General features: G+C 38.9%; 1 protein-coding gene across 1 annotated transcript in view; it reads right to left on the bottom strand.

The window, feature by feature from the left end:
• Positions 1 to 4842: 4842 nt before the first annotated feature.
• The window catches only part of syt9b (synaptotagmin IXb), a 44471-nt gene continuing 22938 nt past the window's right edge, over positions 4843 to 26375 (bottom strand). Inside the window, exons 5-8 of the mRNA XM_026311425.1 lie at positions 14529 to 14649; positions 14200 to 14371; positions 13974 to 14103; positions 4843 to 6427 (exon numbers count right to left, since the gene is read on the bottom strand). Coding sequence (XP_026167210.1) covers positions 6350 to 6427; positions 13974 to 14103; positions 14200 to 14371; positions 14529 to 14649 — 501 coding nt within the window. The 3' untranslated portion in view covers positions 4843 to 6349. The remainder of the gene's footprint in view (positions 6428 to 13973; positions 14104 to 14199; positions 14372 to 14528; positions 14650 to 26375) is intronic.

Genomic DNA, 26375 nt, shown 5'->3' with positions numbered 1-26375 from the left:
GACGGTAATAATAAGCTGTAGGAAAGCATTGTACATATTTTTCTAATTGACTTAAATCTTTTGTACAGCAGTTTCTCAAAATTTGTTTTGGTAACATTATTGACTTAGCATGGTCATGATTTCACCTTCATATTAACCTAATATAATTTCAGTATGGCAGTAATTTGAGTTTTGTGTAACATTAGAGCTTTGTGTTCTACTGGACTGACAAAGTTTTCTTCTTTAACTTAGTTTAGATACTGTGACCACAAGGAAATTTTGTTGAAAACAAGTTTTTTTGCACAACGCAGCCCAATTAGCATAATAGCGTGTTCATTTCTTGTTTCCCAAGATTAGGGGTTGGAAATTTTGCACTGGAAAGAGTGGAGGAGATCTGAACCCGAAGATGTTCGGCCTCATCTTTCTCTTTTCATTTCTCTTGTAATTGGTGGTCTTCAACAATTAAAGCATCAAGTATGAAATGCACCTACTGGATTCTTTCAGTTTGTTATGCTTCTGTGCCCTTTACAAAATCCCTGTAGATTTAAGCCCTTTCATAGAATATTTCAGGCAAAAGCTTGTTGGTACAATTTTGTTTTTCAGGCACCTCCACAAGCTGATGGACACCATGTTATTTTTTGACGTGGAAGGTCACACACTGATCGTGCCTTTCTCCATTGATTTGACTGGCTAAACAGCTCAGCTATTGTTTTTTTCTCGACACATATTCTCTGCTCCTGTCAACCCTGATGTGAAGACGGCAAAGTCAGCAGGTGCTAGTTTGTTCACACTTGCAGGAAAATTGAAACTGTTCAAGGAATTTGATATTATTTTGACAGACAGCTTTGAGTTGTGAAATTTGGTGTATTTATATTTGCAAATTATTAAAGCACATTATGTGTAATAGATTTATATTTTACATGTTACGAAAGTACTTTGTGTAAAGGAGCTGTAAGATAAAACTAAAAATGAGTACTGTAAAGTGTAATATAATTTACTTTGGAAATGAAAACAGTATTATTCACAAACTGGTACAGGTAGTGGTATCAACCTACTGTGACCCTGAATTGAATTATGCAATATAGAGAATCAATGGATGGATGGAGCTTCTACTCACCATAGAAAATATAGGATTTTACAGTCAACATTACTATCCAGGTAAAGACCCTGGGTAGCAGGCATAAGTGGTAGATAATGGATGGACATAGCCCTACAACCTTGTCACTTATTATTTGATATTGGGTTTGATATTTTGTGGGTTTTTGGAAAACTTATAGGTTTTTGACTTGTTTATAGTTTTATGTATTATGCACACTACCAGTCAAGAGTTTGGCCATACCTTCTTATTCAGTGCTTTTTTTTATTTTCATTGTTTTCAATGTTCTATAATAATGCTGAAGACAATGAAACCCATCTCATCCTAAACCATCTTAAATGGATTTAGATTGGGTGATTGTAGCTGCCACATTGTCTGATAAATAGCTCTTACATAATCTAATTGTGTGTTTCAGGTCATTGTCCTGTTAGAAAACAATTGATGGCCCCACTAAAAGTGCAGACCAGATGGGATGGAATGTCACTGCAAAATGCTGTGGTAGCCATGCTGGTTAAGTCCCTCAATTTTGACTAAGTCACCAACAGTGTCATCAGAAAAGTACCCCCACACCATCACCGCACCTGCATGCTTCTTAGTGGGCACCATACATTTAGAAACCATCCATTCATCCCCTCTATATCTAACAAAGACACAATGTACAGAAGCAAAAATCTTTGCACTCATCAGACCAGGCAGTTTTCCACTGATCTGATGTCCATTCCTTGTGTTTCTTGGCCCAAATTTTCCACATAACTCTGAGAAGCATATACTGTATGTGGGCTGTAATCTAAGGTGCTGTAAATCAGTGGTTTCTGAGGCTGGTATTTCTAATACACTTATCCTCTGCAGCAGAGGTAGCTCTTGGTCTTCCTTTCCTAGGACGGTCCCCATGAGATCCAGATTAATTATAGTGTTTTAGTGTCTGCATTTGGGGATACATTCAAATTTTGTGAGATTTTTCTGACTGACTGAGCATAATTTTTTAAAGTGATGGACTGTGATGGACTGTCTTTTCTCAACAGTCTTTACTTAACTGTTTCTTGCCATGATATGGATTTGTACAGTAGTTGTAGTGGCACTAATAGGGCTGTTCTACCCACCTTTCCTCTGTGCTGATGGTCTAAAACACATTAAAGGCAAGAAATCTCACAAATTAACTCTTGACAAGGCACCCGTCCACTGAAAACCTTTCCAGGTGACTATCTTGTAAATCTGATGAGAGACTGTCATAAAAGCTAAATGCAACTACTACTACTACTTTACAGTTATAAAAGATATTCTGGGTTGTTTTACACTTTTTTGTGTAATACATATTTCCGTGACCTGGCCCCAGATAAGCGGAAGAAGATGGATGGATGTTATTGGACATAATTTCATATGTGTTCTTTCATGGATTCAAGTGGAAGTCTTCAGCATTAATGCACAATGTTGAAAATAATAAAAGAATTAAGAAAAACCACTGAGGGAGAAGGTGTGTTCAAGTTTTACTGGTAATGTTTGTTAAGTTGTTTTTTTCTTACAGTATAACCAAATGTCATAAAGAGTTGTATGCATTGTACTCTTACTGTGCCACTGTCTTCAACAATACCAGCAGATAAAGTTAAGATAGAGATTAAAAGATAATCCAACCATGCTCCTTTGGAAAGTAAAATACTTTGAAAACAATTCTCACACTGCAAACTGTGGGGCAAGGTTTTCTGGGTTTTCAAATGCTATTCACCCAAAGCAGCTCATGCATACTGATGCTTTAGTGCTGAGGTAGGCAGGCTTAAAGGTGGCCTTAAAACCCCTGAGGTCAGATCAGGGAAGAGTCTGAGGAGGTTTTGAAGAAGGCTGTGCCACCTATATTCACACTCACAAGAGGGTGGCAGGTGGCAGTGTAAAGCAGCCTGGCTTCAGAGGAACACATTCATAAGCCACAAAACAAGAGAAATAAGCTAACAATAACCTCAGGTTATAGTGGAAAACGAATAACCGTGGTAGAAAATGTGAATGCTGGCTGTAGAATATTGATGATGTTATGATTGTGACTGCCAGATTGTGCTGCAGCTGCTGGCAAAACTGGATCTGAGAAACTGGAAATGAGACAGCTGCACTACCACCAGGAGTGTCCACGAGTCTGGTGGAGGGTGCTGGTGGAGTTTAATGACATAAGCAGGCTCTCTATATATTTGTTTCACCACTAGGGATGCCTTTTTTTGCAAGATGGAAAGATGGACAGGATTGTACTAATTAATATTTTTATACAAATATTAAATTGTGGTGATAAGCTCACCATCTGCCCATAACTTTACATTTTTTCTGAAATCTACAGAACACTTGTTCTGACTTGTTCTACTGTTTTTTTTTACCATTCTTTTCATCCGTGTTTGCAGAAACAATAAGCAGCAGTTTTCTCTGATAAACCCACTTGGCAGTACCTGCCCTAATATCACATAGACAATAGATAAAGGTATTGACTCGCTCCTGGACACAGGAAATTATTGGTTGTTGAACTTTGAGTATAGTTGCATGAAGAAAAATTTGCAGCAAAATAAGACTGCAAACAAATGCTATTTATTCATGTCTGCTGGATATGTAGTTGTTCTCATGACAACATGTCAACTTGATGATATGATGTTTTTTTCACAGCTTGTTGGACTGTCTGCCAAAGAGACAAAACAGAAAAAAGATTAATGCAACTGTAATGGCCTGAAAATATTGTGAATCACCACATCATCGGACATTAGCATATTAGGCAATCAGCTGACTGAGGACCAAGTGAAAAATGTTGTCCATCAATCATTATAGTTAGATGTTTTGGAAAAAATACAGAGAACACATCATCCACATACATATTCACACACAAACTGCTGGATATTTTGCCTTTTCTGTGTTTCATAGAACGGTTGTGTGTATTGTCAAAAGCTTTTAATGGTTCTTTCAATCACAATGATGTGCTGGCAGAGCTCACGGTGCAGGTGTGAGGAGGAAAAACAGGCCTGAGGGAAAATATATGTGTGTGCTTACATCTGGGTGACTTCTCTCTCTATCTCGCACTCCCCATAAACGAATCCATGCTATATATGGAAATATTTATTAATAACACCTGAAATGACAATTTACACAGTCTGTCTTAAGTTCATAATACATCTTGTGTTTACAATATGATTAGTATCTCACAACAAAAGAGAAATTTAAAAACACAGAAAAATGATGCATGCAATTTTTCAACAAACACAAAAGAAATTATCATTACTGTTTGTGACAGTGACCAGTACAAAGACATAAACAATACTGGTATTAATCTAAATTTCAAAAATCAAATGCTGGCTTATTTAAACAACCACAGGGTGTGGTCTTAATTAATAAAGAAAACATCCCATTATAGTACAGAGGAAATGCGTTTTCAGAATGGAAACATGACTCTTGAGTGATCAACTACAACATGTGTTGAAGTTGTTTTAAATGAGAGCCCTTCTTTGATGACAAAGGGATAGGGGCACAAGGGATTTCCCACTGGTTTAATATGAGTGATGTTAGAGATACAAGGCTCTGTGTGCCATGGGACTGATTCTTGGACATAAACATAACAAGATTATTCTTCTTTATTACAACCTTGGTATTTTTTTTTGTAGTTCTAGCCATTTCTATTAGTTATAGTAACTGATCCCTAAAGTTTTAGTCCCTAAAACCCTCCAGTTACTGTGCATTTTAATTTGCCACAAATTAATCACTTTTGATTAACTGCAGATTTTTATAGTAATTTGCAATACTTAAAGCTGCGCTAATGATCAAATTACTATGCGTAATGTGAAACAAATTTATTAAAGTTATAAAATTATTTTAGCATCTAAGTTTTTCATGTTTACACTTTAACACTGATGGATGGTGTGGACTTTGTCCTTGTATGCTAGCATGAAAAGCTCACATATATAAACAATCGATAGTGTGGTCTGATCTACAGTCACCTCTCCTGCCTGCAAACAGCCCTATTGGTCTCCATAGACAGAATTAAACAACATACGCTGGTAATAAGAGACTCCATCATCATCAATATTAGCTGAGCATCCTCAGCAACTGTTTATTTTCCACCCAGGGCTTCGATAGAGGCTTATCTGAAGATGCTGGCATCATGTAGAGAGAAACAGGGAATCCCAAAGGCTTGTGTAGTCGGTCCTCCTTTGAGATCTACACGAGGGAAAGAAGTCAAGAGGCTCAGATCTGTTTGTGGTGCCTGGAAGGTACTCATCCCCCCATCTTGGGTGCACACAACATCTCTTGCATGTTTGTCCTCAAAGAGGCATCTCTTCTTTGTTGCACATCCATGTTTTATTCCTCTTAAATCTCTGGGAGTATTGTAAAACCCTATGAAGCAATGATGCTTCCTTGGAGGAGATCAGCAGAAAAATGGGCCAATTTCATGGCCCAACAACTACAATGTTCATGTTTCCATTATTTAGACCACACCCTGCTAACAAAATATGACAATTAACATGCGGTAAATAAAACACTTTGTTTCTTCTTTTAGCTGCTTTACACGTTCCTGGAGCAAATCATAGCTCTTTACAGAGGAGCTCTGTAAGACAGTCAACCGATGAGGTACAATTAAAGTTTACACTATGGTCTGGTCTGGTTGCCAAAGCACTTAAGCAACATACTGTACTGTATAACCACTGCATGAGAATTTTCAGTTTTCAACACAATAGCCAATAACCAAAACAAAGAGCTGAAACTTTGTGGATCTGAACAGGAATGCCCTTTTTTCATATCTAATTTATAACTGTATACATTGCTGTCTCACTCTTAAGGTATCAAAGATAGCTGAAAAGTTACACAAATCACCAGTTACAGCTTCATAAATTGATCTAAAAATGAACAATTTTTGGTCCACAAACTGCAATTTGCTAAAAAAAAGCTTAGTTGTTAGATAATCTGAAACCTGTTAATACTATCAGTAACAATTGAAGAAAGTACTGTATTGTAGTAGTTCAGTTGGAATGTAGTTAAGTGTTTTTTTGGTTGTGGAAACACATGAAGAAGTGGTGGTTTGCTTTTGCAGCAGTCTTAATCTTAGCACAGTAAAGCCTAGATCCGTTTAATGACACATCAGTTTGAGTAATGGTTTATAGCTGATACTTACTACTGTAGTCACTTGTTAGTCATACCTTATACTGTATGTCTTAACATTTCACTAGGACCATCTCCAGGTCTACCATCCATCATTCTACCACCCTGAGCCTCTGTACCTGTGTGTGTGTGTGTTTGTGTGAGTGCATGGGTGCATATCTGTAGTCAAGGTGATGGGGGTGTCTTCAGGGAATTGGTGGATCCTCCTTGGCTTGCACTCCCTGTAGCTCCCTGTCCGACCCACTGGACCACAACACAGAAAGAGAGGAAAGAATTAGCAAGTTAGTTATAAAGTGAAACAAACTGGAACCTACCAAAGTTTTGAGCTGAAAGATCCCCCTGGTAACATATTGCTATATTCATTGTTTTAGGGCTCTGGTAAAAATGTGAAGGTTGTGCTTTGAGGGTTCAGGTCATTAGAGTCACAAGGGTTACCAATGTGTGCTTGGAAATTGTCATGGCAATCAGGATTATAAGATATTTGTCCAAAGTTTACATTTTGAAGTTTTGGAGGCACTAGAAGGAAAGTCCTTGTAAAGATAAAGCAGATCATCATCCGGGGACAAGGCTGGATTAGCAACTGGCAAATTCAAATGCTGCTGTGGGTCCCTGGCAGCCAAAACTTGTCTGCATGTCAATTAGTTGCAAATATTTAGAATAATTTGTATAGGAATTTGCAACACTAAAGCTGCACTGAGTACTATTTCATATATACATGGGACCAAACGACTGTTCATAATTGAGAAAAGGCTCATTCATAGTGACAGAATCCAAAATCCCTTTTCCACCAACACAAACTAGGTGGTAGTTTGCAGCTGGTGCTTGAGTCAGTTCAGAACTAATGCAAATTATGAATCTTCTAAGCACTGGTGTGCTTTTGCACAGGCTGCAGAGCCACCACACAGCTCTTATATCACCGTACATGTGCCAGACCAACAAGACTCACTGTGTCCGGTAAAATAGTGGTTGAGCATTTTTGTCAGAATAGTTATAAATACCACTCTGTTCCTCTAACGTAATTGGCTGCAATGGTGTAAACACACAGGCTGACTGAGCAGTGAACACAGTGAAGGAGCTAAAGTTAACATTAGTAACTACACTGCCACGGGGCAGGAGGGTAGTCTCCTCTCAGTCAAATCACATTCTGGAAAACAAAATGTAAGTGACATTATAATAAACTACTTTCAGTGACACCAGTTAACAAAAAAAATCTTAATAACAACAAAATAGTGCTGTAGCAACTTAGTCTGTTTTACCTGTATTTTCAGTTTCTCCACTCTGTTCCTGCACATCACACACCATACTCACAGACCAGCTTTTTAATGTTTTTTTTCTTTCTGAAAACTAAAACTCAAACTTGAAATTATTTTAACAATATAGGCTTGGAATAAATATTTTTTAAAAAACACTTTTTGTCTTTTGCCAAATGGATTCGGCTCTTGTTGTTCATGACAATCCTGCCCCTAGATCCTGACATAAGTGGTTCTTCCAGCAACCAGCAAAGAGTTGGTCCCATCTTAGCATGAGTTTTCCCTGCCCCGAGAAAGATCTTTGGCTGTCAGAACAGAAAGAACTGGTTCAAAATTAGCTCTGAACCAGCCCTGGAACTGCCTTGGTGGATAAAGGGTAAGAGGGAATTATCACTTAACCCTGGGGCCTTTTACTGTCTTTCAGCTGATTGTTTTGGCTTCACAATTAACAGTAATTGCTTGCTTGGTTTCTGGGTGTATATTAAAGCTGCTAAGTTTAATCTTGTGTTTGATGAGAACTTGGAGGGAACAGGGTACTCAGCCATGTCCGGGATTTAGTGGATCCCAATTCATTAGGAATATTCAGTCTGGGACTCTGAATATTAATGCCAAGTTCAGTGGATACATACAACCTAGGTTTTGACCAAAGTGGTAGATTATGTCCGATTTGGATGAAGATTTGTAAACATAGCATTATGTGTACATTATGTTCAGTCTGTGTGTCACAGAGGCAGTGGTTGTTGTAATAAAATGTGTATAGTAAAAGGTGTGTTGGTAATGTGTGTTTATCTACATTTACAGAAACATACATCCTGTCATTAGAGCACAGGGTATTTATTTTGAATGATTAGCGGTGCTGCAAGGATACAGGGTATAACTTCAAAAAGCTTTTGCAAAGACATTTTGACATATCACAGCAGGAAATCCACAGGTGTAATTGCATGGTGGCACCCTTTGATGTCTTACTTGAACTTTTTATTGATCTGCGCCATAGCTGACCTTATTAACCACAACTGTGCCATCCTCTTTAAAGACCATAAAACATCATAAGAAAATGTCACTTGCACATCTTAATGAAATTTTTGATGATAGGCAACTGAGCTTTCTGCTTTCTCCAATTCCTTTGCTTTCCATTCAGCAGCATCAGAACTGGCTTAAATTCACCAGGGAATTCAAGAGCATTTTGTTGTTGGTCTTCATGTTGTCTGTGTGTTGTGTGTTTACAGCCTTGGCTGAAGAGATCAAGCTGGTGAATTATTCATATTCTCAGTTTGTGGTCAAAGGGTCAATGCAGCTTACTCCAACACTTCAGAAAATGTGGAGTATGTGCAGGAAGGACAGCATATTGAATGTGTTTGGATGTATTTGTTGAATTTAGTCTTGTTTTTGTGTGTGAATAGTGTATGTGTGCATATCATTTTTAATTCATTCAGTAAGTGCACATAATTTGTGTGTGTGTGTGTGTGTGTGCGTGAGAGACATATCCAGTAGGCTAGGTCCCCTCAGGGCTTCTATGTGGATCTTTAAAGAAACACAGATAAGCCATTAGTCTGGAACTGAGGCCCTGCTGCTGTAGTCCAGTGCTGCTGCTGCTAATGGCCTCAAATGAAGACATCACTATGGGAGAGTATCTGGCAGAATGTGTGTGTGTCTGTGTGTGTGTGCACCATACAAATAGCTTTTGAGACAGCATGAGAGCTCTTCTAGCTTCACCACTGTTTGCAGTATCAGGAGCACTCGCACCAATAGTACACATCCTCTAGGAAACACAGTGTGACAGCTTCAGTCACTTCATTTACTGCTACAACTTTATGCTGTGTTCAGTAAAACACTTGGCAGTTAACTGGGAGAAGTGGGAATAATCCTGGTGCCAGGATGCAGCTAAAGAAATTAACCATTTTGACATGTGGTGTGAAAAAAAAAACACTTTTAACAGCCTGAACAACAAAATCCATTAGGATTTTCTTTCTCCTGTTGCTCCATGTAGTGACTCACCAAGGCTGTGAGTGGAGGAAAAGTGTTCATAAGTAACTACCCTCAAAAAGAAATTGACAAAAAGCACCTAAAAGAGGACCTAGCTGCTGTACACCACCACAAGTTTCAGACCTGCAGTTCAGTTCAACCTGAGAGTGAAGTTTTTTTTATCTAATTGCTTATAGTTTTGCATATAAGCTACTGTGTGTGTGTGTGTGTGTGTGTGTGTGTGTGTGTGTGTGTGTGTGTTTCTGTTTTCATAGTTTAAAAAAACTCTGAACGAAGTAGTCTGCACTGCATATCATCCTTTTTATGACCTGACCATGTACCTGTATTAAAAATTTGCAGTTTTAAATGTATTACTTGTTTGCAACACATGAAATAAAAAATTAGTCATGGGATGAAAAAAACACCACATACAATGCTAAAGATTTGAGAAAAAAAAATAAAGGCATGCTGAAAATAAGGCATGTGATTTATCATTATCTAGTCAAACCAATGGTGTCGTTGGGCATAATCATTCAGCCCCAAATATTTTGAGCTGAGCCCTGAGCCCCGGTTCTGTCAAAGGTTCACACTAGGTTAACTCTAAGGCCATGGATCTTGGAGAGAAGCAGAACTAAAAAGGGAAAGGGAAGGGGCAGGAAGGGGCAAATTCAATGACTAGCAGTCATGAAAGAATGAACTGTTCTAGTGGGCACACCCACTCTACCTTTGTTGGATATTTCAAGAAAAAATAAAAGAGAAATCTAGAACATTAAATTGTGTAGGAAATGAAGTTGGTGAATCTATTACACACACAAATTCTGGTTGTCCCCTACTGCTCTAAGTCTTACCATTGAAACCATTTGCCTCCCTTTGCAAAATATTGTGTGACCATGGAAGCATGTACAGACAATTATTTCTTTTATAAAACATATTTAAATTGTAAGCTCTTTAAAAAGAGGGAAGCTAACTGGTCAGGCAAAGTACAGTGTGTTATCTTGATATGTACATAAACAACCGCATAGAGACTGAATGAATGAAAGAAATTTAAGGTGAACAAACCCATTTTAGATAACAATTAGCTCTTTGACGATGTGTGTCTGTGTAACAGTAGTTTTTATTACATTATATATTATATAAGTAGGTGAGACGTCCCCAAGCAACTGCTGCCTCTCTTGCCACAAAGAAAGCATAAGCCCAGTGCAATCATGACCTGGCCCCTGATCATTTCAGAAACCACCCCTGAGTCAAACTACTGTGTTAAGCACCTAGAATGAATTTTAACATTAATGATAATTTTTTAATTAAAATGAATATTTTAGTTGATTTTTGTTATTTCCTAATGATACTCTTCTGCTGTTGTTGCCATATTGTTTCATTCATATCACTTTAATAAAGGAGCACATGCAACGTACATAAGTTCTTTGAATGGCAGATAATCTAAATAGTTGATCTGATTTCAGATGGAAATTACATTAAGGGTAGGTGAAATCACTGACATATTCATTAGCATTGGCATAATAACGCTCAGGTCCTTTGCCTCTCTTATAATGAGCATCATCAGACCTCCTCTGGTAAAGATAATGATGTCTAGAGAGGGCTCGCATCAACAGTCTTCATGGCAAACTATGATGATAGCTTAAAAAAATGACCTTTCAGCTAGCTGTTGCTATTTCCATTTTGTGATAAATGCCAAACATGCCAACACATCTCTACTTAAACCTAAAGTCCTAAAAACCTAAAACCGTAAAGTTTTTCAAAAGAGAGAAAAAAGACTCAGTATATGTTAATGCATGTCATAGCTGATGTTTGGTCATTTTAAAGTGTTTTATCTTCTGACCTCTTCAGCTGAATACCAATAGGTCTAGCTGTGACACTTTGACATGAATTTAGATGAATCAGTCCAGCATCTGTTTTAGAGTGTTCTGTTTTTTAAATGAGTGTGGGCTGGGAATTCAGAAATAGAACCAGCTCAGTGAATGTAGCCACCTCTCTCATAAGCTACAGTAGGTGTCTCTGTTGTGGTAATCACAGCAAATTATGTCAAGTGTCCATGAGGTTATGCGGTGGTTTTATTGTGTAATTGTTTCTTTTTTTGTGTTACCTTGAGATGCAATACACACCAACATAGAATATGAAAACTCATTGAAGATTACTTCATTTGTATTTTTGAAATTAGTTGTGTTTTGAATTTGAAACTCTTTAGTTTAGAACAAAATTTGTATAAAGGTTTTTTTTGCCACTGTGGGCCAAGGACTAACTAAGTCCGACAAAATCCATATACATGTATATACATATATTATGTAGGAGGCGCAAAATTAGATTCTTTCACAAGACCCAAAATCTCAAGCAGTGCCCCAGAGTAACAGCATTGGTCGAATGCTTTCAACAACCATTTGATTTTGTACAGCCATTCATGGTCTCCAAAAAATTAATCTCAGTGACTGTGATGTTCTCTTGACTTTGCATCCATTGCAACAGTGAGGTTAATATTTGCTGTTCTAAGTAAAATATCTTAACTTTTGGGTGGATTTTAATGACATTTGTTATTGATGCAATCCTGATTGTTTTGGTGATCTCCTGGCTCTTCATCACGTGCCAGCAACAGGTCAAAATTTGCCCATGTAAAGCATGAGGGATTAAGGGCATTAAGGCAAACGTTAATGGTCAGAAGCAGATGTGTCATAATGATTGTTTATAATCCTGTGACTTTTCTTCTAATGACATTTGTTAACCTTGGAGTTATTTTTGACCAGGACATGTCCTTTAACTCACACATAAAACAAATTTCTAGAACTGCATTCTTTCACCTGCGCAACATTTCCAAAATTAGGAACATCCTGTCTCAAAATGATGCAGAAAAACTAGTCCATGCGTTTGTTTCCTCAAGGCTAGATTACTGTAACTCATTACTATCTGGATGTCCTAATATCTTAATAAAAAGCCTCCAATTAATCCAGAATGCCGCAGCCAGAGTCCTGACAGGAACTAGCAGGAGAGATCATATTTCTCCTATATTGGCTTCTCTTCATTGGCTCCCTGTAAAATATAGAATAGAATTTAAAATCCTTCTTCTCACATACAAATCCCTTCATAATCAAGCTCCTTCATACCTTAAAGACCTCATAGTACCATATTATCCCAATAGACCACTTCGCTCTCAGAGTGCAGGCCTACTTGTGGTTCCCAGAGTTCTCAAAAGCAGAATGGGAGGCAGAGCCTTTAGCTATCAAGCTCCTCTCCTGTGGAACCAGCTCTCAGCCTGGGTTCAGGAGGCAGACACTCTCTGTACTTTTAAGGCTAGACTTAAAACCTTCCTCTTTGACAAAGCATATAGTTAGGGCTGTCTTCAGGCAACCCTGAACCATCCCTTAGTTAGTTATGCTGCTATAGGCCTAGACTGCCCAAGGACCATTGGTGCACTGAGCTCCCCTACCCTACCCGCCCCCCCCCCTCCCCCTTCTCTCCGACCTCATGTATATTCCACCATTGAATGTTACTAACCTTGTGCTCTCTCTCTCCCCTAGTTTGTGCTCTCTCCCTCCCTCTCTCTCTCTCTCTCTCTCTCTGTACCTTCTGCAGGTGTCCCTGGTCCTGGAGCTGTTTATCGCTGATGTGCAGTTACTGGCCCCACCAACTTGCAGTGTCTATTTGTTGTTTATTGTTGCTGTTCTTTTCTCTCTGCTCTATCCACTCACCCCAACCGGTCGAGGCAGATGGCCGCCCAAACTGAGCCCGGTTCTGCTGGAGGTTTTTTTCTTCCGTTAAAGGGAGTTTTTTCCTCTCCACTGTCGCCAAGTGCTTGCTCATAAGGGAATTGTTGGGTTTTTAGTTTTAGTTTTTGTAAAGTGCCTTGAGATGATTTGTATTGTGATTTGGCGCTATACAAATAAAATTGAATTGAATTGAATTTGTTAGTAAAACGTCTCAGTAGCTGTTGGAGTGATTGCCATGAAATTTACTTCAGACATTTATGTTTTCCTCAGGACGAATGGCAATAACTTTGGTAGTTTCTAAACTTTGTCAAGAAATTTAAAAGAAAGCAAAAACTTGAGTGCATCCTTGCCCAGTGAGCCAAAATTAAGCATGTTTTCATACCCTTCTCCACGAAGGGTTGCTGTTTGGCGTCAAGAGTCAAGGTGACTGCATGCAAGAGAAAAGAAAACCAATACATAGCAGCCTTTTCTCTTCTATGCAAATTTAAATTTAGCCAATGCCAGCATGCATTTTGCCTCACTATGTTAGTGCAAATAAGCACTAACATGATGTTAGTATGCTAACATGCTAAGACAAGTGGGTGGACATAGAGAACATTAAATCAGCATGTTAGCACTGTCACAGTTATTATGTTAGCATATTGACATTAGCATTTAGCTCAAACACCACTGTGTGTAAGCATGGCCTCAGAAAGACAAAGGACGCTTAATGAATCTAGTCTCACCTCTTTCCTTTTGTCCTTAGATGATTGCATGAAAAGGATTATCATGTAAGAATGTTTACTGTGTAAGAGTATAACTTAGAAACCCCAGATTAAAACATCGATATGCAAATACTGTTCCAACACACAAAGCAGCCCATACCTCTATGAGTGGGTGCCAGTGTGCGATGGGCTTCCGTGGGTACGTCAGCATTTCATTCCAGTGGTCTCGCCCCAGGCTCTCGGCCTCATTGCCCACCCTGCACACTCCAATCACTTCATTATGTCCCACCCTGTAGGAGTGCAAAGAATAACAAATGGAGACTGTAAAATATTACACCATTTAATGTACTGCAGATGAAACTAATAGGTGTAGGTAACTTTCTAACCGATCATAGTCCATGACGGCTATGAGCAGGCTGATCTGATCAATGTTCTCAGGAGGAACATCAAACACAATGGCTTCATTGTACACTGGGTTCAGTGTGTTACGCTTAGTTGATGTCTTCCTCTTCTTTAACCTCCGGCCTTCACACATCAGGGACACTTTTACATATGGATCTAGAGAAAAGTAGTATAGCACTTTCAATAAAACAGTAAGGTATTAACATGGAGAGCAATTTAACAATACTGAAAATAATGTGTTTTAACACCATATGTTTACATTTGACTTAGCCTTCCTTTAAGTGGAAACACTACATCTTCTGTCAGCACCTACCTGAGGCTCCAGTGATGTCCATGGCTTTGAGATTTCTGGCTTTGATTATAGTTATGGTAAGTCTGCCAGCCGTGGGGAGATAGCACAATGAAAACATCAGCTCTCCCAGGTCCACGTTGTCCTGCAAATCAAGACGGTTGTACTGTTCATTGTTCCTTTATTATGACATTTTAATAACAAACTTTAATTCACTCTAACTTTAATTTTTCAAGATAGAGTTTATGTTGAACAGAAAAGCTTGTCAGTGTCCTGTGCTGTCTGCTTTTTGAGCTGCAAGAGATTATATATTTACAGTGCTGTGTTGGCCACTAGGGAAAATTGGCAGCATGCTATAGAGTGATAGCAGCATACCTCTTTCTCTTAATACATCTGTCATTTCTATCCATGTTTGTTGGCTAGTAGGCCTCTTTCTTCCTGTCATTTGTTGACATTGTTACATTTCTTTGTGTATTACCATGACTGATTGCAAATCAGTTGAACGGCCTGAAACATTTGGCAGTAAAATGTATCACATAGCTGTGCTCTCATGCACATGGATGTGCCTGCTTAAGCAAATACACAAAAAACAAGCAAATCAGGGACCAACCTGCAAAATCTCCACCCTGCAGCTAGAGTACCTTTACATGGCATTTAATTAAAACATGATTCACTTATATAAGCTGTAATATGCATTGGTTGCATGGCTCAAAAAAATCAAGGGTTTGCTTTTCATAATGATCAGCTGATGCTCGGAAATATAAAATGACTTTAAAAATCAAAACCACTTAGTTTTAAGGTTAAGATAAAGTGTGACATACATTTAGGCTGAAGGATTAACATAAATCAGTTAAAACAAAGGAGGGTATGGTTCAGTTTAGGTGAAGTAAGAGTTGAGTCAAACCCCTGAAAATCAAACAGAAGGCACACTTTAACATATCAAAGCAATGTCACAAGCCTTTGTACCTCCTATGCCTATAACACCGCTAATAAAAATTAAAAAAATGTGAGAATCATTCTAATTATTATTGCAATGTGCATAAATGGCATTAACCATGATGTGCATTCTGATTATAGATATTTGCTTTATATCAGTATCTGCTTGAACATGGAATCTGCCATCATGTTTAACTACTGTTTGCTATGACAATATCCCTGCTTTCACAACTTATCCACATTCATGCATATGCCAAGCTCTTTTCCCAATTAACACATCTGAAAATAACGTGTGATGGTGTGAGGGTGAGTGGTGCATTTATGAAACACAAGAACTAACAAGGTTTCTTACAGGGGAAACTCTGAACTCCAGCTTTACGTTTTCTTCCACACATTGGCCTGACACAGAAATCGGTGTTACAAAATATTTGCAACATGACGTGCAAAGATCGTTTTTGCATTAAATTATGGAAACTTCATCACACAAAGCGCAGTTAGAAAAACTGCTGATGTGGCTCCAACTGTCTCAGCATCCCCAAATACAATTCATTTATTTGAGTTCATTTACTTCTTATAATTTATAAAAACACTCCATGCTGCTGTCTTTCAGTGAACACAGTCACAAAGCATGTTACCACAACTATCTGATGTGTCCTAATAGATCTTCACTGATCAGTGATTAACACACAGGAAGCTAATGGTTTTGCATGTAGCCATTATCAGAAGCAACTGATTAGTTAGAAAGCCTACTTAAAGGTCAGATGTAGTAGCTTTACTGTAAAATCTTTGTTTAACTGAAACATCAATAAGTAGCCTGTCTCAGGCTGATTAAGATGAATTGGAAGGAAGATGTAAAAGCAGCACACATGCACACAGTGCTGCTGCTCTGGGTCCTCTGCTCAGAAGCACTGAAAATCAAATTGAACACAATGAGTTGATTCATCACAGATGTCAGCTTCTACACACCTGCAAGCAAATAAGCACACTATGTACACACACAAAAACAAACATACAGACACACACACACACACACACACAGAGAGAGTTTAGCATTTTAGCTGTGTGATGAGTCAATTCATCACATGTGTTTCTGCAGGCAGAATCCACCTTCTACACCTCATCATCTTTGCTTTGAGCCATAGGTGTTAATGATGTACAGCTTAGGATGTCTCCAAGGTGTAGCTCATGAATTTTAGCACAGGCACAGGAACACACGCAGTGACATACACAAACAGGCAGGCATGTACACACACTGTGAATTGGCAAACCCTTCAGCTCTGAAGAGATAATGTGATATCCTTCTCCTATCACACACACACTCTGCACAAGTTTGCAGACCTTAGAGTGCTGGACCCTTCTGTTATGAGCACTTATGGTCATGAGCAACTCAAGCTTGTGGTCAGGATTATGGTCACTTGTGCTTGGCCAATGAAATTAGATAGGTGCTCTATAGCTCCACAATAAAGCACAGAGAGACTATGGGCAGTCCATCCTTTCCAATTATACAACTAACACCTTCCCTCCCTCAGGAATATCTGGGCTTTATCTACAAGTCTTTCTCTTGCTGGGTCTAATAATCATATGCTAAAGTTACCTGTGCTATAAAATGAGAAAGCAGATGTATAAAGTACACAAAATTGTTGAAAGCAAAGCAGCAGAAGCTGAGATATCCTAACTAATATTGGTCATGTGCCAAAAACATTCACTCCTACATTTCCCATAATGAACCTCAGTCAGTAGTCTCTTTCATCAGGCCCTTTAGACACCCATGTTCTTAAAACTCAGCTTTTTAAAGCTGATTGCCTCCTGGCACTGTAGACTGTAGGTGATAACCTTATGTATTTTTAATGCAGTTTACATAGCTGAATACATATAAATCAAAACCTAAATAATACATGTTTTACTGTCATAAAATGTATTTTTATGTATCTGTACAAAAAAACGCCAGTATTTGGTATTAGTTACTCGACACTTCACAATTCCTATTGGAGCATTGAGACTTATTCTTCTGTGGTCACTGCTGTCACCATGTCTGAAATTTGACTGTAATCCAAACTGGCATTGCCTTAATACTTCATTTTCATTTTCAAACATTTTCTTTTAAAGTGTTAACACACCCTTACAAGGTCATGTACAAGTTGCAATGTGTTTAATTAAGAAAAGAACTTAACTGAGTTGACTCAGTACAAAAAGTAGGCATGAGAGTTTGTTCAGCTCACTTAAACACTCAACAATACAGTACTCAAATCAACAGTACAGTATATCTGCCTGGGTGAACATAGTGGAAGTAAATAAATCTCTGCCTAGGCTGAACTTTAGCTGTATAAATGAATATACTATGGCAGAATCAGGTTAGGTTAAAGAATAAATACAGACATGGTCACATGCAAAACTATGTGAGAAGCTGATTTATTGAAGTACAGTGTAAGGAGATAAGACATTTAAGGATAAGATATTTATACTTCATGTTTAAGTCTACTTTGTATGTTACCAAATGACATTATCTCATGCATGGGCCTCACATCACTTTAGGTATGCATCTGTTGTCTTACATAATTTATGTGAATGAAAAATAATGTAATTCACAAAATGGTGCTTTCTATCAAATGTTCTCATTGCTCCTGCAGGGAGCCTTTCTGCGAAACATGCCTATTTGCTTTATTGCTGACAGACCACTCTCATGTCACTGAAAATGAAGACTGTAAATATAAGGTTGATGTGTTGGTAAGCAGATTTCTCCCCTTTTACATAGCCAGGTTCTGGAAAGCTAATTGCCTCCTGGCTCTACAGCTGTAAATACAGCAGCTTACAAACTTTTAGCAAGAAATCAAACACAAAATGTCTTTTCTTAAAGAAAGCAAAAGAAACATGCAGTATATCCAGTAATGCCACAGAAAGGGAGAGCACAACATGCTAACTATAAATAATCATGTAGCTAAAACAGGAAAAAAAGCCTCTATGTAGATTCGGCCCTGTAATATATATTTATATGACCACCTGAGCTGACCATAAACCAGAAACATTAGAGATGAAATAACAATAAAAAAAAACGGAAATTTAAAAATGATGATATTGATTTTATAAAAATATTTTACTTTTTCACTTCTGGAAAGTTTAGGATATTTTTAGCCCTAAGCCTATTTTTTAGAACTTTGCTCGTAAATTGCATAGCCATAATGAAATGAGTATATCTCTGCAACCAGATCCATTTGAATAGGCCTATTTGAATGCTTTTGGTGTCATATTAAAGTGAAAAATTGTGAGATTTGTTCAGATGTGTAAATATCAGTTTATAGGTTACTGGTGAGGAGTAAATGAAGATGGCACACGGCAAAAATTAAAAATTTTCAGCCTTGCCTAAAAAAAAAAAAAGCACTTTCAGGATAAGTATATTTTGAGGATGATGCAGCAGTATCTCTAAACCTCTATGAAATCATAATACAACATGTTAAAATTATCTCTGCAATAGTTTAATCTGATAAAGTGAAGCAGAACAAAATTTGAGAGGTTTTAGTACAGTACAGTTTAGGCAAGGTTTCCAAAATGGCCATTTTGGCACAGTTTGGCACCATTTGTGACATTTGTATTTTCTCATGTAAAAAACTATATATTTCATTTGTATATCACTAACACAGAGATATAAAACGGTATAATCTCCGTATAGTCAGTAGCTATACAGTAGAAACAAGCATAACCACAATTATCTAGGCAAAACCCCACTGCGGTTAAAGATGGACCAGTCTACCTAATTCATTTCCACTGTTACAAAAAATAAAAAAATAAAAAATCATTATCATCCAAAGAGGGCAGCACATTGTCTGAGCGGTTAGCACTGTTGCCTCACATCAAGAAGGTTCCTGGTTTGAAACCCAGCAGGGGCCTTTCTATGTGGAGTTTGCATGTTCTCCCTGTGCTTGTGTGGGTTTTCTCCAGGTACTCTGGTTTCCTCCCACAGTCCAAAAACATGTATGTCAGGTTGATTGGTGACTCTAAATTGTCCATAGGAGTGAGTGTGAGTGTGTGAGGTTGTTTGTCTCTATGTGGCCCTGTGATGGACTGGTGACCTGTCCAGGGTGTACCCCTGCCTTTCACCCAAAGAGAGCTGGGATAGACTCCAGCAGATCCCTGTGACCCTGGTTAAGGGATCATCGGGTATAGATAATAGATGGATGGATGGATGGATGGATGGACGGACGGACGGACGGACGGACGGATGGACGGGTGGATGGATTATCATCCAAAGATGGAGAGTTGGTCAAAAAGGCAGTCTTGCAATGTCACTGATGATTTTTTTTTTCAAAAACTGTAAAAAACAGTGATAGAAATTATGAGAATGCTAGGCACACACTGGTTTTCTTTCTTAGTGGTGTACGGATCTGGAGTTCCTCAAGCTGTTGTGAGAGTTGTTATGTACACCCTTATAAGGACTGCAGCTCTGTTTGCTCAAAGCTCACTGGATCCATTGATGCTGCTCACTGTGACATGATCCTGCAAGCTGAAATCTGTTGGCTCAGTTGCGGCAAAGTGCGTCAGCGTGTTTGACCTGCTCCCTGAGATCTGCTCCTTTGTGGAAGCACACAAGGAACAGTACAAAGAACCGTTACTCCTTATTTACACTATGTAACATGAGTGCTGTGTAGCATTTTGCATGAATCCCATGCAAGACAACACATTCAAGCTTAAAACAGGTCCTTGCATATCACATTTGAGAAATGAAAAAGACTGACACGTATTCCAAACCTGGAAAGCTTGTGACATAGAAATAATTAATCTGTAAAACAACAGTGACTTGCAGATTGGGTCAAAGGACAACACTATTTGAGGACTTACAGTATGTGAGCAGCAAAACATGTCCTCTCTTCTGTGAACTGGCCTTTTCAAAGATGTAAATAATTAAAACAAAGCCCAGGACCTGCCTGACAGACAAGCAACTTACTGCCCCTGTGGGATGAGGTGTCTTCTTTTTGAGGAGATTTTGAAACACGGTATATATTTCGTACCGGCTTGTTTATTTCCTTTTAGTTTGTTTCATGTGGCATAATGTTCACTGCATTTCATGTATTGCAACCCTCTATATTTGACAACCCTCCGACAACAGAAAAAGAAAAAGGAAACAACAGTATTCCACTTTTGCACATCTGCAGTTTTTTATGATCTTTGGAAAAGCTTGTTGTCCACTGCACCAGAGAATCATATTTCTCACTTAGTCAATAAGAGCAAATGGGAGGACAAGTGCTTGTTACATGGTACCATTTGTCAGTGTTGGGAAATGGGAACCTCCTTTACTGAATTAACCGCACACACATATACTCACTGTGTATTCACATGCTGACCCCATTTATCAAAGCCCTAATTACAGGCCAAGCAGACTGCAGTCAATAGTATTGACTTGCCCTGCAGGAGCTGCAGGTTACAGTGTCTGTGAGCTCTTTATTGACTTTGTCTCCTTAATATCTTCAGTGGAAGGGAAAGTAAGCAGGAACACTAACATATAATAGCATTTAAGGCACATATACACAATGAAACCTTTTCAAGTCTGTCTAACCCTACCCATCTTAAAGAATTGGCTGACCGGTAAGAAGGAAAGACAAGACAAAATGTAGAAAAACATGTGATAGAACCAACCACAAACAACAGATGAAGAGGGGTAGAGTAGGGCTGCAACAAATACTCGAGGAAATCGATTAATTCGATTACAATTTTTTTTTTTAAATTACCATCACTTGCGTTACCGGACCTGCTCCGTCTAAGGATCTTTGTTCCACACGGACCGTAATCACTGTCGCACAACGCATTTCAAATTTGGCACTACGCCAGAGAACGAAACCATCCGTAAAAGGCAGAAAATGTCCAAAGTTTGGGATCATTTCAAACTTCAATGACAACACAGTGCAATGTGTGTATTGTAAAGTAGAAATGGCGAACCACAACAGCACTTCGTCAATGCTTCAGCATCTGAACAGAAATCATGCGGTTGTGAACCGGACCGGCTCACCCAGCGGAGCAGGCACAAGGTAACGTCGTTTCAAGGTGACCTGTTTTTATCATCCATTACACAATAGTGTGGTTTAAAAATGCTAAAGTCTATTTTATACGATTACTCGAGTAATCGCTGAAATATTCAGTAGAATACTCGAGTCCAAAAATGATCGATATGTGCAGCTTTAGATTAGAGTGAAATGAGTCAGGTCAAACAGCACCAACTCAGCATTATGGTTAACTGGGTCATGTTAAGCGTGAATCATCTGTTAACGTAACTGGCAGAGAGGTGCGCTGTCATTTGTTTTCCTCTTTGCCGTCAGTTAATAAACTCTTTAGCTTAGTTTTTAATATGACAGGAAATTCAAACATGTTTCAAAAGACCTGTTGTTATGGTCAGCCTCTGTCTCACAACTGTCTATTACTTTTTGTAACTAGTAAGCAACTTACCATAGAAGTGCATGGTACAATGAAGCTGATATCATATGATAGTGTCCTTTAATTGTTTCTCCATTCCCTCAAAGACACTGTCAGGATGGTTTGGTATTTGGTATTCCCAAATCAGAGTTTAAGGTTGACATAAGTCCTATATTTATGAGTTCACAAGAATATACATATTGTATCCCTGATGTGTTAATACCGACTGTTCTTGGACTATAGAAAAACACACGCTCTTTAGCACTATGAAATCAGTGGAAGCAAGGCTTAGGAACACATTCATATAGAATGATAATTAGTTATGCTGTCTTTATGTGATGCAGGCATGACAAGACTGCAAAGTGAATTGCACTCCTGAGCCAGCAGAGGTACACATGGTACTCATTGAAGGATTTTAGCTATTCTTTTAATAATAAAAGGTGTGTGGCTTAACAATAAGATGTTGTAAATTCAGCATGAATTCAAATAGAAGAGACGTCATGCTGTGGGATTAATTAAAACTCACAAAGGATGAGCCGTTTTTAAAAGTGTAAACACTAATTAATGATGCTAAGCAAGTGTATATATACATTTACATACAACTTTCTCCAGGGATGAAGCTCAGAAATATGTCTATATAATACAGTCCAGCCTATACGGCCGGAAATGGCTAGAGGCTCGGTCTGTGCCAGGAGTCATGATTAATGCACTGAATCTGAAGACTTGACCAGGGCAGGGTCCCTCACTGTAATCCCGAGAGGGCTAACCTAGTTCAGCTGGGGAGACTCACTGTCTCCAACAGAACTTGACTAATTTTATTCATTTATTTCGTCTTTATGCTTTCGCATTCTGTTCTCTCACCGAGAACAGAATGCGAAAGCACAGTGAAAAAACAGCCAGAAACAGAACTTATGTTTGTTTAAATCCAATAGAAAATAATCACATCACTATCATCTTTATGTTTAAACAAACAATGTTGTTATATAATGTTTGTTATATAATGAGTCCAGATTGTGGTTAGGTTTGGGCAACAAAGGTAAGGTTAGAGAAGTGGTTTGAGTTGGTGACAGTCTGAGCACAGAAAGACAAAAACAAGGAATGTGTTTATGCATTACACTGTCATTTGCTCTATTCTCTCATGCCCCTGCTGGGTGTGACTTACCACTGCTTACTGTTAAGATGAGGATCAAGTTTGGTTGACATTAATCTGAGCTGGAGATGTGCGTTCAGTGCATCATTAAAAATTCTGATTCAAAGCCAACATGACAACACTCCTGCTCATAAGTTTACATAACCCTGGGAAAACTTCTAATAAAATATTGGCCCTTTGAAAAAGACTATCTTTTATTTAAAGTTAGTGATCAGATGAATTATTATGTATGCCTTTTTTAATCATTCTGATAATACAAATTTCCCAGCTTGCTCTATTCAGAGAACAGTGGTTAGACATGAAACCTTCCTGTCTAAGTGGAAACCACAGAGGTTAGACAGACAGAACTGGAAACATGTACACTAACTGTAAATTTTGTTAGAATATATTAACCCACATTTACAAACTCTACCAGTAGCAGAATAATATTCTGCAATATCCAAAAGATACAATGACAATGAACACAATGAAAATCATAATTATAAGATATATGCAAAATCTTACCAAAACTGCTCACATGAGCTGGAAAAGTCCAGTAGTTTGTATTGTTAATTGCACTCTGTGTCAGACAATTGGATAAATGAATATAAATAGATTATAGTTAGAAGGTGGACTTTTCAGACTTTGGCACAGTAAATAGAATTTAAGTTGGATGTCTTAGAAGAGGTTCTAATCCATTTACACTGACCCTATTTCACTGGAAGGCTAAGAGTCTGAAAGGTGTTAAAACAATATCTGTGAACCAATAAGATCAGTGCGTGTTTGTGCATGTGTGTGTGTGTGTGTGTGCGTGTTAAGAGAGAGGAGGATTATCATGCTGGGTCTTTGTGCTGCATTATTGTTAGCTGTAGTTAGTGACGCAATAACAGGTCAGAAATGGCTTAGTGCTTATCCAGCTCATGATTAACTCAGTCAACTTTTTAAAATCCATGTTTTGGATGTAAACAACCATAATCGTTCATGATTTTTGGTCGGGTACTTCTCTTTTAATCAGTCTGGGTAGTGGACAGTGGTCAGGTCAGCTGAGCATCACAGGTGGGGTTACCAGAATGGCCTCATTGAAACAGTTTTTCTTTCTTTTTCTTATTTTGTTTATTTATGGAGTGTGTGTACCTTATAATGATGATCACATGTGGAGCAAATTCTGTTTGTTCAGGGTATGTTGTAGTCCTCGATAGCAGTAGGTTAAATCATCAGGGTAAGCTGTCTTTTAAGTTGTTCCTAATAAAACCTAATAAAGATATTTAAAATGGAGAAGAGTACAAATGTAATATAACTTTCCATTTATTAACTGTAAAATCATATATTTTCTATATAGGGTAGAGGCTTAAGACTGATAATACAGCACAAACCCAGCAAAGATACAGTCACCATGGAAAAATAAATACCCTTATGACTCTTTTATGGACTTTTTTCACAAAATAGCACAAGCAGCATTGGATAAATTAGCAATTGGGAGTGCTGGCCTTATTTCTTCAAGTAAATTGTGTACAACTACAAAATTTCACTGAACCTTGTATCCTTGACTTTGACTCACACAGAAGTATGAGTTGCAAGGAATTGAGTCTTTCCCTAGGCTAATATACACATCTGAAGAGAAAAAAACTGCTTAGTCTATTTCATTATTGGTTGTACACTAAATTTGGTCAACTCCAAATAAATAAAACTAAATCGCCTCCTATGCGGGTGCATGGGGAGGAGGAAAGAAGCCCTCCGATGTGATCACTCTAGATCTGAATGTGCTAGTGATGCATTTAGTATGCATTTAGATATATGTTGGGTTGGGGTCGCAGAAAAGCCACACTGTGATCCTCCCTAATCTGAAGACAAGCTGGGGATACTGAGATAGCTGACAGATCACTCACCCTCTTTGCGGATGCTAATGGCAGCAGGAAAGCGGTCTTACCCAACAGAAAGGGGGACCTACTGTAGCGGTTCAAACAGAGTGGCCAGGAGTACTTATAAGACCACAGTTAGGTTCCATTGCAGAGCTAGGGGACTGGGCGATAGGGTACTTGCTGCACAGTTCGCTCAGAAAATGCATAGTGAACAGGTGACTGAACACCGATCTGTTGCAGAATCCTTCTTGCCATGAGGAAATAAGTTTTGATAGTGGCAAATGAGCTCAAATGATCCACTATTTCCACCATCTTCCGCCACAACTCCAATTAGGAGTGTGCCAAAGAAGCAGGTTGTCGAGATAAAACAGGACGCTTATTCCCTGTCTCCATAGAGGGTCCAGTGCTGTGTCGACACACTTGGAGAAGGTATGGGGAGCTAGCGAGTACCTGAACGGCAGGTGGTACTACTGGTAGCTGATCCCTTGGAAACAGAAACGTCTCCCTGTGAATGATGAAGACATGTAAAATAAGCATCCTTCAGGTCTATTGATGTGAAACAGATGCCCAGGTGAACGTACTGCAGGAGCTGAGACATTGTGAGCATATGAAACCCCTCTGATAGCCATTGTTTAGCTCTCTGCCTTCGCCACACCCAGAGGTGAATGGGGGCAAACTCATGGAGAGCCCTGCCCAAAGGTGCCGATGGGAAATGGAGATAGTGAGAGGGTCGGACAAATTGCGAGCGCTTACTTGCAGCCAAGCCAGCGATGAGCCACCAGAGGGCCCAAAAAGCTCTGAAAAGGGAGTTTACTGATTAGCATGCTCGTCCATGCTTAGCGGCAAGAGGGCTGTACTGTGTGGGAAATGCATTTGAAACAGCCATGGCTGCCTTATGATTAGCAAAGGTCAGCTGAGCTACAGAGGAATACCTGCCCTTCAGGGGGATGTAAACATGTTTATTTAACAATAAACAATGAACATGAACACACATTCCTCAGAACATATTTAAACACATATATTTTGCGTGCACTGTCAAGACCTCTGGTACTTGCGTGGAGCTTCAGGTGCCAGCGTGGACCAGCAGCAGGCTAGCCTAGGCACTTTAGAAGGTTGCCGAGGTGCAGGAGGTGCCTGGTATAAGGGAAGAGGAGCCATCTGATGGTACTGCTGGTCCAGGGCAGGAATTGGAAGCCGGAGCCTGGGGGCTGAAGAGACGTCTCGGCCATGAGCGATAAACACCAAGGTCCCACCATCCTCTGGAAGGCACACTTGTTTGACCTGTCCTTCGATGTGCTGTGGCAGGTCTCTGCCCACTTTCCCCTGAACAGCAATGCCAGGCTCTGTTATAACCTGTGTAATCGGGGAGACGGTTGATGCCAGGACCTTCAGTTTGGCGGGTTCTTGCCACAGCGGTATTGGTGAGGGATCAGGCCAATTCCAATCAGTTCTGTTTTATTTGTATAGCGCCAAATCACAGTTCAATCATCTGAAAGCACTTTACAGAAAAGAAAAAGAAAAGACCAGTACACGGCACAGCTCCTGTACCGG

Source organism: Mastacembelus armatus, chromosome 6 (genome assembly GCF_900324485.2).
Source record: "Mastacembelus armatus chromosome 6, fMasArm1.2, whole genome shotgun sequence".
Taxonomy (NCBI): Eukaryota; Metazoa; Chordata; class Actinopteri; order Synbranchiformes; family Mastacembelidae; genus Mastacembelus; species Mastacembelus armatus.
This window is presented reverse-complemented; position numbering and strand designations above follow the sequence as displayed.